General features: G+C 39.5%; 1 protein-coding gene across 1 annotated transcript in view; it reads right to left on the reverse strand.

The window, feature by feature from the left end:
- LGR5 (leucine rich repeat containing G protein-coupled receptor 5) overlaps positions 1–12,423 on the reverse strand; it is a 235,720-nt gene that overhangs the window by 62,121 nt on the left and 161,176 nt on the right. Inside the window, exon 5 of the mRNA XM_082252758.1 lies at positions 1,923–2,138. Coding sequence (XP_082108884.1) covers positions 1,923–2,138 — 216 coding nt within the window. The remainder of the gene's footprint in view (positions 1–1,922; positions 2,139–12,423) is intronic.

Consider the following 12,423-nt stretch of genomic DNA (forward strand, 5'->3'; position numbering starts at 1 on the left):
ATTATATTTATGCACTTAAAAAGTAAATAATTTACAAATGCATCTTTTTACTTTTTTAGGTGTCAGCTAAGAGTCTATTTAGACTAGCGCGACTTGTCAGGCGACTTGGTCGTCTGACAAGTTGCGGTCGGTCGGTCGCCATTGTGTAGTACAGGACCTGTTCTAATAGGAGCGACACAAGTCGAAGGATCCTGTACTACTTTGGGGCGACCTGGAGGCGACTTGCATTGACTTCAATTATATGAAGTCCGTACAAGTCGCGCCGAAGTCGCGGTGCACGTTGTGCACCGTGACTTCACAGGTCGCCCCACAAAGTCGTGTCGCGCCAGTCTGAATGGGCTGTTAAAAATTACCGTAAATAAATAGTGCTAGATAAAATGTATCATTTTATTACATAGTTGGTCCTATTCAAAATAATGCTTAAATTACGGTTTCGCTTTGAAGCAGTGTATTTTTTTTTTTCTTTAGAAATGTAGTAAAGGCTTTTCTAAGCAACACTAGAAAAATGTATGGTTAAAAAATAGAAATAAACAAAATAAATCTGAATAAAAATATTTGTTAAGGGGAGAAGGTGAAGGAGGAAGTTATTCATGGCTGACTATGGTAAACTAAAGGTTAATAGGGGATTAAACAGGAACACATTTTATTAAAATTATTTATTTAATGATTAGGTTGCTTTAACTGACATCATATGCAGATGAAAACTCTTATGATTTTCAGACCAATGTAACAGAGTAAATGTACTACAAACACTCTGTGTATTCTGAAGATGTTGTTTTTTTTTTTTTTTTTGCATGGGACACCCAATGCCCACACCTGGGTACAGTTGAACTCCAAGCAGATATAAAAGACACAAATTAAAGCAGCTTTGTATTTATTTTATACATTATAACATGTATTTTTTTAAATAGTACCTCATTTTGACCTGGTATAAGCCTCCTACGGTCCCTGAATTTTTGGAGCTGGAGTGTGAGAAGAAAAAGCAGTACAAGGATCCAATCAGGTTTTGTACTGGCAAGAAGCATTCTGGTAGGAAGAGAAAGCAGAGTGAGGGAGTTTTGAGCTCACCTCTGTACTGCTTTTCTTTTCACTGTCCAGGGCCCATGATAGTCTGGGCTCAAAAAAAGTGGGTCGCCTGATGCCAGACATCAGACTGAGGCCATATATTGGCAGAAAAAATGGTTGGATAAAATCTGTTTTTGTTTTTTTTTATCTTTTGATAGGCTATTCATTCTATCTTGTTATTTTTGCTTGGAGTACTACTTTAAGTTTTAAATAGTAGAAGTCTATCAAGTGTTCTGAAATTATCTGAAGAAATAGCAACTGCTTTTTAGTATGAGGGTTCTTCAAAAACTTTCTGCACTTTTCTAAACCTTATCCGGGCATATAGTGAGCCAGTATGCATTTCCCTTCAAAAAGATGATGGATGTTAGAAAGTGAAACTTCATCTGAACTTTCTTTTATAGTTTTGGAAATAGTGAGGAAGGGTTAGAACCTATGACAGGTTTTTATTGCTCTTGTCACAAAGTGTGGAGGAACTTCTTCAATAAACACCAGAATTTGTTAGCCTTCCACACTAGTTCCAACCCTATGAAAAGGAAAAACTTTGAGCTGAGTTCTAATGCAACAGAAACATTTAATTTTGAAATATACATTAAAATATTTGGTTATTTTTTTTTTTTTTTTTTGCTCACACTGGTGGTTTAAAAGACATTTCATATGTAATTTTTTTTTGGGTAACTTGCTGGTGTTGTAACACACTCCTTTTCCTCTAGACACATGATGACGGATTCAGTGGTAATCCTTTAGTCATCTTAAAGATCAGAGAGTAATATTATATAATGTTTCTACAAATTCTTCAGAGAATTCTGTTTCAGTAATTATATCTGATCTGAAATGCAAATATAATAAAGTAAACTCACAAGACCACAAGACTTGACAGGTTTCTGAACGCATGGTCTGGTATGTGGTGAATCTTGTTTAACGCCAAGGTCATGGCCTGTAAGGCTGACAGACTTTCCAGCGCCATCACTGGAATCTCAGTCAGGGCATTGTCATCCAGCCACAAGTGACGGAGGGAAAGAAGACCATTAAAACTGTTGGGTGGCACATAATTGATGTGGTTGGCATCCAGGCGCCTAGAGAAAGAACAAAGTATACCCAATGTCATCAAAAGATCAGAACAACATACTCATTTTTTTACTTCAATGTAAACAGAGCAATGGATTCCTTGTGGATTTAAATAAATTATTAAATATAATCTCTGCATTGTTCTCTTGGATCATGGTAGACCAACAAGGTGTTAACAGAGAACCAAACCAAAAATTTGAATAAAAAATGTGGAGATTGAATAGCTATATACTGTACATGTGTCTATTTTGTTTATACAAGCACTATCTGTACTGTAGCAACTCCAAAATCCTGTCAGTGACACTTTCTTTTCTGTGTGATTATGGATGCACCAAACTGATGAAAATTATGGGACTGGATAAACAAAAATCGACACTCCTACACTGTTTTGGCTTCTAAACCGTTTAGTTGTAAAGACGTATATGTAAACTGTCACACATGTCAGAATGATCATTAACTCATGAAATGTGAGTTTGCATGGAGTAATCTGTATCAATAAGTGCCCACTATGTGTCTCTGTCATGAAAGAACAACAATGACGACATTTGACCTGAACTCCAGCAAAGACCTTTTCAATGGAAGATGCTAATTAGTTAAGACATTATTTTCCAAGGATGACCAAGGACCATGATTTCAAACTAGCCTCCCACTGAGATTTTTTCCATAGAAAAACAAACAAAACAGGAAAAATGCAGAGCAAATGCATGATAACATGGTGATGCATTTATGACATATACTAATAGGTGCTGGAAGCAGAAGAGGATCCAGCAAATGCACTTTCGGCTCCCCAACACAGCCCACTATCAGATGTTGTCATACCAGTGGGCCTGTTGTAAAGATCAATCAAAATGAACAGAATTATAGCTTCAAACATGGGCTAAACTGCTTAACTGCCTTTTTGCTTGTAAGCAGTAAAGTGCAGCTATGTTCATAGACAGGTGTTTTCATTCGTTGGGGTTCATTAAACGCAGGGGTTCATGAAAAGACTTACTTCCCTTCAGCATACAATTGCAGAAAGCATGTCTACTGTTTTATGTGGACTTAGTCTAGCTTGAGCAAAAAAATAAATAAAGGACTGCCTAACCTGTTGTATAAAATAATAAAATAGCTCTGTCTGCAATACTCACCCTATTTATGTTACTTTGCCCCACAGACTTACCCACTTACTAATTTTAACCAGGTAAAAGACACCCATCGTCATTCAACCAATTTGTTGGGAGGCCAGGGCATCAAGGGCTTGCCCCTACCTTTAACTCACTGGGAAATGTTGCAAAAGCAGCAACATGTCGGAAGACCAAGAGGTGGAAGGTGTTAGTCGGGCTTTAAAAAAACAGTCCTAGGCAACATATAAACAATCAGTGAGGTAATAATACTATGGGATAAACAGAACAACTGAGTTAAAGTCAGAAAGTTCACTCAATGTTTCTTAATGTGAGTTTTGCGAAATTTTAAGCAGAAGACGCACACACAGCTCCATATAGGGTCAGTAAAAGGGCAGCGTGCACACTTGGATCTGCTGTTAAACTCCTCTATTTCTAAATTCTGCATCATATTGAAACTTCTTGGCAGGTTTGAATCTGATTGGTGGCTTCTTAGTACTGGCATTTGTTACTGGAATTTTTTACATCAGGCTTTCTGTATGAGATAGACAGTAATGAGCCTGGAATAGGGAGCTTTAACCACTTAAGCCCCGGAAGATTTTACCCCCTTCCTGACCAGGGCCTATTTTGCGATTCGGCACTGCGTGACTTTAACGGACAATTGCGCGGTCGTGCGAGGCTGTACCTAAATGAATTTGGCGTCCTTTTTTTCCCACAAACAGAGCTTTCTTTTGGTGGTATTTGATCACCTGTGTGATTTTTTGATCATGCGCTATAAACAAAAAAAGAGCGTAAATTTTGCAAAAATAACAATATTTTTCACATTTTTTTATATGAAATTCCCCCCCAAAAAATGTAAAAATTTAAATTTTTTAACATTATAGGCCAATTTTTTTTTTACCATACGTTTGGTAAAAAAAATCGCAAAAAGCGTATTTTGAATGGTTTGCGCAAAAGTTATTGCGTTTACTAACAAAGGGAAAGATTTTTGTCATTTTTGTTGTTTTTTTTTTAACGCGTAATGGCGGCGATCTGCGATTTTTTTTTGCGGGACTGAGACATTGGGGCGGACAGATCGGACCCTTGACTGACATTTTTGACACTCTTGGGGTTACCAGTGACATTACTACAGTAATCAGTGCTATACATATGCACTGTTACTGTAAAAATGACACTGGCAATGAAGGAGTTAACTGTATTGGAGAGGGAGGGGTTAAGTGTGTCCTAGGGGCGTGTTTCTAACTGTGATTGGCTGTGGCTTGATGTGTAAGAACAATGATCAACGGTCCTACATAGTAGAACTGTTTGATCACCATTCTTACACAGGGAGAACTGACAGGCGGCTTTGTTTACACTAGCCGCCTGCCTTTCTCCCACTGTCACGGATGATCGCAAGTGCCCGGCGGACATCGGGTCAGCCGGGCACACGCACGGGGGGGGGAGGGGTCCGTGACCGAGCGGGAGCGCGCATCCGGCGGCGCGTGCTCGCTCCCAAAACCCTTACAGGCTAGCGACGTAGCCCTACGTCGCTCTGCCTGTGAGGGGCTGACTGCCGATGTAAATAGTCGTGCGGCAGTCGGCAAGTGGTTAACAGCACCAAAAGGTGAATTCAAGATTACAGACAAAATGAAATGGTCAGTGTTGAAACAAGGTCCTTTAGCTCCCAAGGCGAAAAGACCAAAGTGTGCCATCCCTACATGAGCTGTGAACCACTTTAGCAGCATTGTTGCATGATCTCCTCTCCACTGCCAAGCATCCAGAGGTTGCCTTTTCTGCCTACCTTGTCCTGAGTGCACTGGCACACTACATCAATGGAGGTAGTGTGCCAATGAATGGATGGAACAGCATAGCAGACAGGCCCTTGTTCTTCTATAGGAAGTTTAGATTTCCTTTTCCAAAAGCTTCTATTATTTTAAATGCAGCAATTCAAAGACAACATTTGCTGTTGTTAAATTTTGCAGTGTGACACAAGGTTTCCTGAGTCAAAGCTCACACCCTGTCTCAGGATCATAACAATATTAGGAAACCATTCCTCATGTTTATGTAGAAAAGAAACCAATTTTATCAAAATGACTTATAGTATATACAATTGTAACAAATCAAGAATAAACTTTAGTATACATGATTAGATACACTTAAAATGGGAAGAGAAAAACAAAAGAAAAATTAAAGGTAGAAAAAAAAAAACTCTTCATCTATCCCGTGAGTCCAGTTTACTATGCTAGTCAATGTTCTGAAATGCACTGTATCTGTGTAACGTGTGCGTGTAACAATAGCGTTCAGCTATTGGCTGCTGATGATTATCTTGTAAAGCTTGTTTAGACAAGATGCCCTAAACAATCTGCTATTTTAAGAACCCCTCTATTTGTCCACAATTGGAAACTGTTGGGGGTAAGATCCAGTGTAAAGGCAGGGTTGTTTTTTGTGGGTAAAGGGACCATGAGGAGATTTATAGTTAAATTGAATGCCTAGTCAGTCCCAGAGGCCCAAAGAGAACGACAGGGATTGGCATAAGGCTGTAGGCCTAACCTTGCTCAGTAACCACATAAGACAATCTACTTTTTTTGGAGCGCAGGAAAATAATTCTATTCACATCCATGCAGGAATTGGTTGCATTTTTATTGTTATGATGGGCGGTTCAGCACCTATATTGGGCATGGCTGTCAGGCTTCAGCAATTATTATTGTTATGCTTATGGCTACACATGCTTCTAAGGTTACCTGATTGCCAGGTCATTCCCTCATAAATTAAAGTATATGGTGTAACGATATCCCATCCTGGACACACGAAAAGCTGTAGCAAGCGGCCATGTTGTTCTGTCATTATAGGTCAGCCATGACAGTCTTACAGAACAGTTACACATTGCTGCAGTGATTATTCCTTCCCTCCTCCTCTAATTCATTGAATGCATAGGTTCTACGCTTCAAAAGAGCCATTATCTCAACTCAGAGACATCAAAAACCAGCACTTAAGCCTGTGCAGAGCTATAACCTGCTATTTAAGTCCTGGCAGGATGTTTGTTTCTTTTGTCCAGGCCTATCGTAAAACTTTGACCAAATCCATTAGGATAACAACAACTAATGGGGATTTTAAAAGGCAATCATAGAGCTCTGCCCAATTCAAAACTTAACAAATCCACACACGATTCATAAACTCAGACAGGAACATGACACATTAATAATAAGTATATGTTTTAATGAGAAATATACTGAATGAAATAAGGTCATATATGACCACAATAGCACATATAGAAGGGAAGATAGCTGTCAGATATTCCCTGGGTGACAAGTTTATCTGAGCTACCCTGTGTGTAGTATCCCAGGATGCGAAATTCAATGCTGAACAATAATCTATCAGTTTCAAGAATGCAACAGGTACATTTTGGAAGATATGAATAGGGGTATAAAACTGTCTATAAGGGAGGGACCTGATATTGTCATAACCCCAGGACAGCCCATGGCCACTCCATTTTTTTGGTCAGGGGCATCTGTCAACACCCCTTTGATCCCAGAGAAAAAGGGAGATCCCTAACCAGTTGGGAGTTCTCCTTTACCATCAATTTAGGAACATCTGTCAAGTTTGAGAACCGATAACACCCGGCTCATTGACTGAACTCTGATAACACCCAGGACATTGACTGCAAGTATTCTTCCTCCACAATTGTACCTTATTTTTCTATTGCGGAATTATGTCTCTATTTCTTTGAAACACCTTTTTTTCTGTAAATATTTTATTTGCACCAATTTTGACCTTTTAATTTAAATTAGTTAAATGTGCTGGTTTTTGTTACCAGGATGTATATCGGTTATTGAACAATACTCCAAGCTGGTGGTTTAGGAGCATAGGTTTCAGCTATAACAGCTGGCTTGAAAGGAACAGTGACCAGAAACACCTTCCCCAAATCCTGTAACCACTTTGCAGCCCATCATCTCTCTGTTGTGTGTAACCATAAAAACACCCATACAAGTTAGTGCAGAGGGCAGGGATCTGAAAAACATATAGCCAAAACTTTTTTAAAAGTAAAAACCTTTTTTTGAGAAGTGTAACCTTGTCCCTAAGCTCTTAATGCAAGCTAACTAAGAACCTGTCTCTTGAAGAATGCTACTGTATAGAATAAATCCTATAAACATACCTGTCAGTGGTGACAGTGTGTGTTACAGATGATTATTCTAAAATCATAATTGGCATTGCTAGAATTACGAGCTTCCTCCTGCTCAGACCAAACAAAAGTGGTGGCATTTAAAGGGTTATTTGCCTAGTTAGTCCAGTGACAATCGCTCTCAGCCTGATGGCACCTAGATTGTGGCCCAGCGAGCTGGAAAATCTTTGTGCAAGGTGCAGCTGAGAGTAGCATTGCTATGTAAGTGACAGTGTGGTGTGAGATTAGAGGGCAGGGATCTGAAAAACATATAGCCAAAACGTTTTTTCAGTTTTGGATATAGTAGGAAGTGGTTGAACCAAAATCAGGTTCTTTTTTGTTGTCTGTGCCCACTGATGCAACAGGAAGGCAGAGGAAATAGCCCCAAAGAAAGAAGAAATATAATATTAGGCAGCTGTCACTGGGACATGTGTCCCCATTGGAAGACTTCTCCTTACCTCTTGCGGTCAGGACAACTGTAAAATATTGGGTATTCTCTTACTATATGTCTCAGTGACAATGGTCACTAGGACAAAGGGTGAATCTCCCTAGCAGTGACACAGACAGTGATAGCAACTTGTTAAGGGGTCTAACCATTCACTTTATCCAAAGCTGAAAAAAAAACACTTTCATTGAAAGAGCATGGAACCAAATGTTGGAATTGAGCTCCACAGAGCCTCCCCTCTTCTCAGAGACTTAAATAAAACAGAATAAGAGTCTTTTAAGCATGTATGGGTTTTTTTATGGTTACACACAACAGAGAGATGATGGGCTGCAAAGTGGTTACAGGATTTGGGGAAGGTGTTTCTGGTCACTGTTCCTTTCAAACCAGCTGTTATAGCTGTAACCTATGCTCCTAAACCACCAGCTTGGAGTATTGTTTCAATAACCGCTATACATCCTGGTAACAAAAACCAGCACATTTAACTAATTTAAATTAGTAAAACCTGCTGAACATTGTATATAAGTAGTTTATGTGTCTAGAACATTTAACATTCATAGTGTCTTTATTCAATACATATACAATGAAAATTCATAGAGGCTTAAAAAGAGGACTGTTGAATCAGCAACTAATTGATTCAATCCTGTTGTCTAAGCACTCATGAAATGCAGAAAACACAGCTGGTAACAGAGCTCCTGTAACACCGACTCTATGGAAAACTCACAAGGTCTCTGTAGCAGTTGAAATATAGGTGTCAAAAATCTGACAAGTGTTTGCTGTTAAAATGCAGATTATAAATCCAAACAAGTCAATGTTCTGTCAACAAAATGGTCAAGGACAGACCGAAATGTTTAAATGTTTCCATAAGATGCAACCCAAGGCAGGAATCCCTGTTACACTACTACATGGAGCATTGTGAGCTTTTCATTTTCTGTTTTAAATGGATTCAAAAGTCTCTCTCTTTTTCTTTTTAATTATAAACATGTCATACTTACCTGCAAACCCACCGCACAGATCAGCCCTGATCCTTCTCTTCTTGGGTCCCCCACCAGTGCTCCTTAGCAAGCCGATGGCTTTGGGGACACTGCTGCAGGCTTGAGCCTGAGCCCTGCTCTGTGTGTTCATTGACTCGGCCCTGCCCTCTGCTCTCTTCTAACAGGCTGTGATTGACAGCAGCAGGAGCCAATGGCTCCTGCTGCCTCCTACATGGGACCGAGAGAGAGCAGAAAGAGAGGCACTGCTCCTTGGCACAGCACTGGATCGAGATCGGGCTCAGGTAAGTATAAGGAGGAGCTGTGGGGAGTAGCAGAAAATGCATTAACCCCTTCCCGCCAACTGCCCCCCGGCCCTTTAAGGGTTCTAAAAGCCAGGAGGTGGGCAATCGGGTCATGTGACTACTGTGATTGGCTGTCACAGCGGTCACATGATCAGAAAGCTCTGAATCGCTAATATGCATCTGGAGCTTTCCGGTACATGCCGGCTACAGTGCTGGGAGTGCTGTCAGCGTGGTAAGCAGTTTTAACAGAGCTGCATATATGGGGCTGCTCAGTGGTAATGCCTATCCACTGAGTGCCCGCATATATGTGTGTGGTTGGTGTCTGGGGGTTAAGGTAAAAAAAAGTCTACCTTCACAACCACTTTAGGTTATGTTTGTACACTTTTTTCACAATAAAAAACTTGAGCTCTGTGTATCAAACTCATGAATTGATTAGGATTTCCTTATGTGCTCCAACAATAGAAAATATATTTGTACATACAAATGTAATGAGCTGCTTCTAAAAGTGTTAATGCTAAATCATAAGAGGATACCTCTTTTTAATCCACCACATTTCTCATGGATTTATATGAATACAGATGCTACACCTCATAAAAAAATGTTGTTGTACTTCCACATAATTTTGATCCTGCATGAGCTCACACTGACACCAACATACCTATGTAAATTACCGACAGTATAGCCCTTGCACACAATGAAACTTGGGACAGCAATGCCTATGGTGTAAATATCTGAAGCATATGTTAAAAAAGTTCACAAAGCCTAATATTACATAAATCTGCTTAAAGTGTATCTCCAACTAAAGCTTTAAAGAATGGAATAGTTGGATTCTCTTAGGTCTTTATTGCCATTTTTGTCCCTGTCCCATCTCAAACTGTCTCAACTTGAAGATAGTCTGAGATGTGCATATGCTTTAATCAAGAATATGACCCACACAGCAACATTGCATAGCAGAGGTCTACTTTTCATGATGTTGCAGAACCTGCAACTATGAGTTTACACTTTTTATTAGATCCCCAAGCTATTTTTTTTTTTTAATTAAAAGCCATTGAAGAAATGCCATTTCTATCAGTATGAAAACTATACACTATTTGCAGACGTTTTGTTATCTTGGCCCACAGGTTGTACACCTATGATGCAGAGTAATCTATGAAAACCAACAACTACTTCCTTTGGTATCACTTCTCCTTCCCTATAGATTGTAAGCTCTAATAAGTAGACTCCCTCTAACCTTTTTGGTCTTGAATTCTATTGTAACTGTATTGTCTCTCTTTATTTGTAAAGCGCTGTGCTAACCGTGCACTATATAAATCCTGTATAATAATAATTTATTAATAATTAGTGATCTACTTAGAAAAGTTAATGTAGTTGCATTGCTGATTGCTGTTCTTTCCTAAGCATCACTGTCATCCCATATTACTCCTCTTCAACCCAAGTATGTAGATCATCCACATGAGATCCCTCAGCACCAAAAGCACAGTCCACAGAAATTGCGATATATATATATATATATATATATATATACTTATGTCTCTCATGGACTCAGATGATGACATCTCTGGACTACAGCTGCCAGAACTGCAGACCTTTTGCAGCAATTACATAAGGATTTGATTTCCCCTGTTGGATTGTTAATTGAATTAAAATAATGAAAGAAGAGGAGAGGGAACACCTTGTCGTAAAAGAAGCAAGAATACAGAGTGGGCAAGAACTGAGCTAAGATCTTTGAAAGAAAAAAGTAACGAGAAGTCATTGGGTGACCTTATCTACCATACTTTATGTAACTGAAGGAACACTTTTTGGGTAGCCCAACATTTAAACATTATCACTTCTACATTTATTCTAGTTTATATGTAACATAGATGTAAGGAGCTGAATATATCTCTACTGTTACCTTCATTATCAGCACACATAATATTGTTAACAATTTACATAAATTAACAAGAGGTTGGGTAGTATGTCAAACCCATGAATGCAAACAGGGAAATGTATTTCCTATATCACTTACACTTGTTTCTCTCCAGGCTACAATGTATCTGTTTGGAGAGTTTGGAGCTCAGTTGCACTAAGGAATTTTTCTATACCAGAGAAATGCCGCTAATTTCTGGGAGTAACAAAGGACAAGATAGCAGTAGAGATAGTGAGTTAACTGCCGTTTACCATTTACCATTTCACAGCTGCTCTTGTCTTTAAATGGAAGTTACCTGATCTTCTCATATCCTACTACACAAAACCATGCCAACTTCAAATGCAGAATCTAACAAAAGCATCCATTTGAGCGGAAGTTTTGTGAAGGTTACTTTGTTGCCTTAAAGCTCTTAACCCCATCCACTGTCCTACTAATTGTTTAACTTGTTCCAGAAATTGCATTCCTTGTGCAAATCTGTAATGCAAGAGACACCTGGAGAACAGCATGAAACAGAAAACTAAAAATCACACACCTTTATGTGAGGGGCACAGTCCAGCTTGAATGAACAAAGCAATCCTAGTTTTCCACCAATATTCTGCCTTTAGCCATAGTGCCTTTTCTGTTCTAAGCCTTATCACTCATCTCACGGCTGCTACCCAGCTGTTTAGCATCCCACTGATTACTGTCATTCTTCTGTAATGCAGTTATTGGACACCGCATTTTTTATACCACCAATGGTGGGTCTTTATTTTGTGATTTACAGATATGATACAACCTTGTGTAAGGAACCCCCAGTGATCAAAAAAATTCTGGAAAAATAGTCTTGGGACGCGTGGTTTTCCAGGAAAGGAATTATTATGCCACTCAGAACACTAAGCAAAAACTATATTAAATTACCTTCACAATGTGACCCCTCACACCCCTACTGATTTTCAGCAGTGCATGCCATCAGTGTTTGAGAAAAGGCAAACATACACATATAATACCTCTGAAATTCTTTACAAATAAGTCAGATATTGCCTTAGCTAAAACAAGGCACATTTAAAGTGTTTCTAAAGGAAAGATTTTTAAAAAAAATAACAAACATGTTCTACCTAATTGCTCTGTGGAATAATTTTGCACAGAGCCTCTTTGATCCCCCTTTTTTTGGGTCCCCCGCCAGTCCTCCTGGCTCCTTCCCCCCGCTGAATACCCCAAAAAAGCAAGCCTCTTGCTATGGGGCACTCAAACAGGCTTGCTCCCGTGCTGTGCTCTGTGTGTCCATTGACACACAGAGCATGGCTCAACCATTCCCCTGCTCTCTCCTCACTGGCTCACTGGCTGTGATTGACATTGGCTGCTGTATGGGCCAATAAGGGCAGAGAGACCCCGGAGAGCCGCTGCTCTCATGCACATCGCTGGATTGAGATTGGGCTCAGGTGAGTATGG

The sequence above is a fragment of the Pelophylax lessonae genome (genome assembly GCF_965119305.1).
Source record: "Pelophylax lessonae genome assembly, chromosome: 4".
NCBI classification, from domain to species: Eukaryota; Metazoa; Chordata; class Amphibia; order Anura; family Ranidae; genus Pelophylax; species Pelophylax lessonae.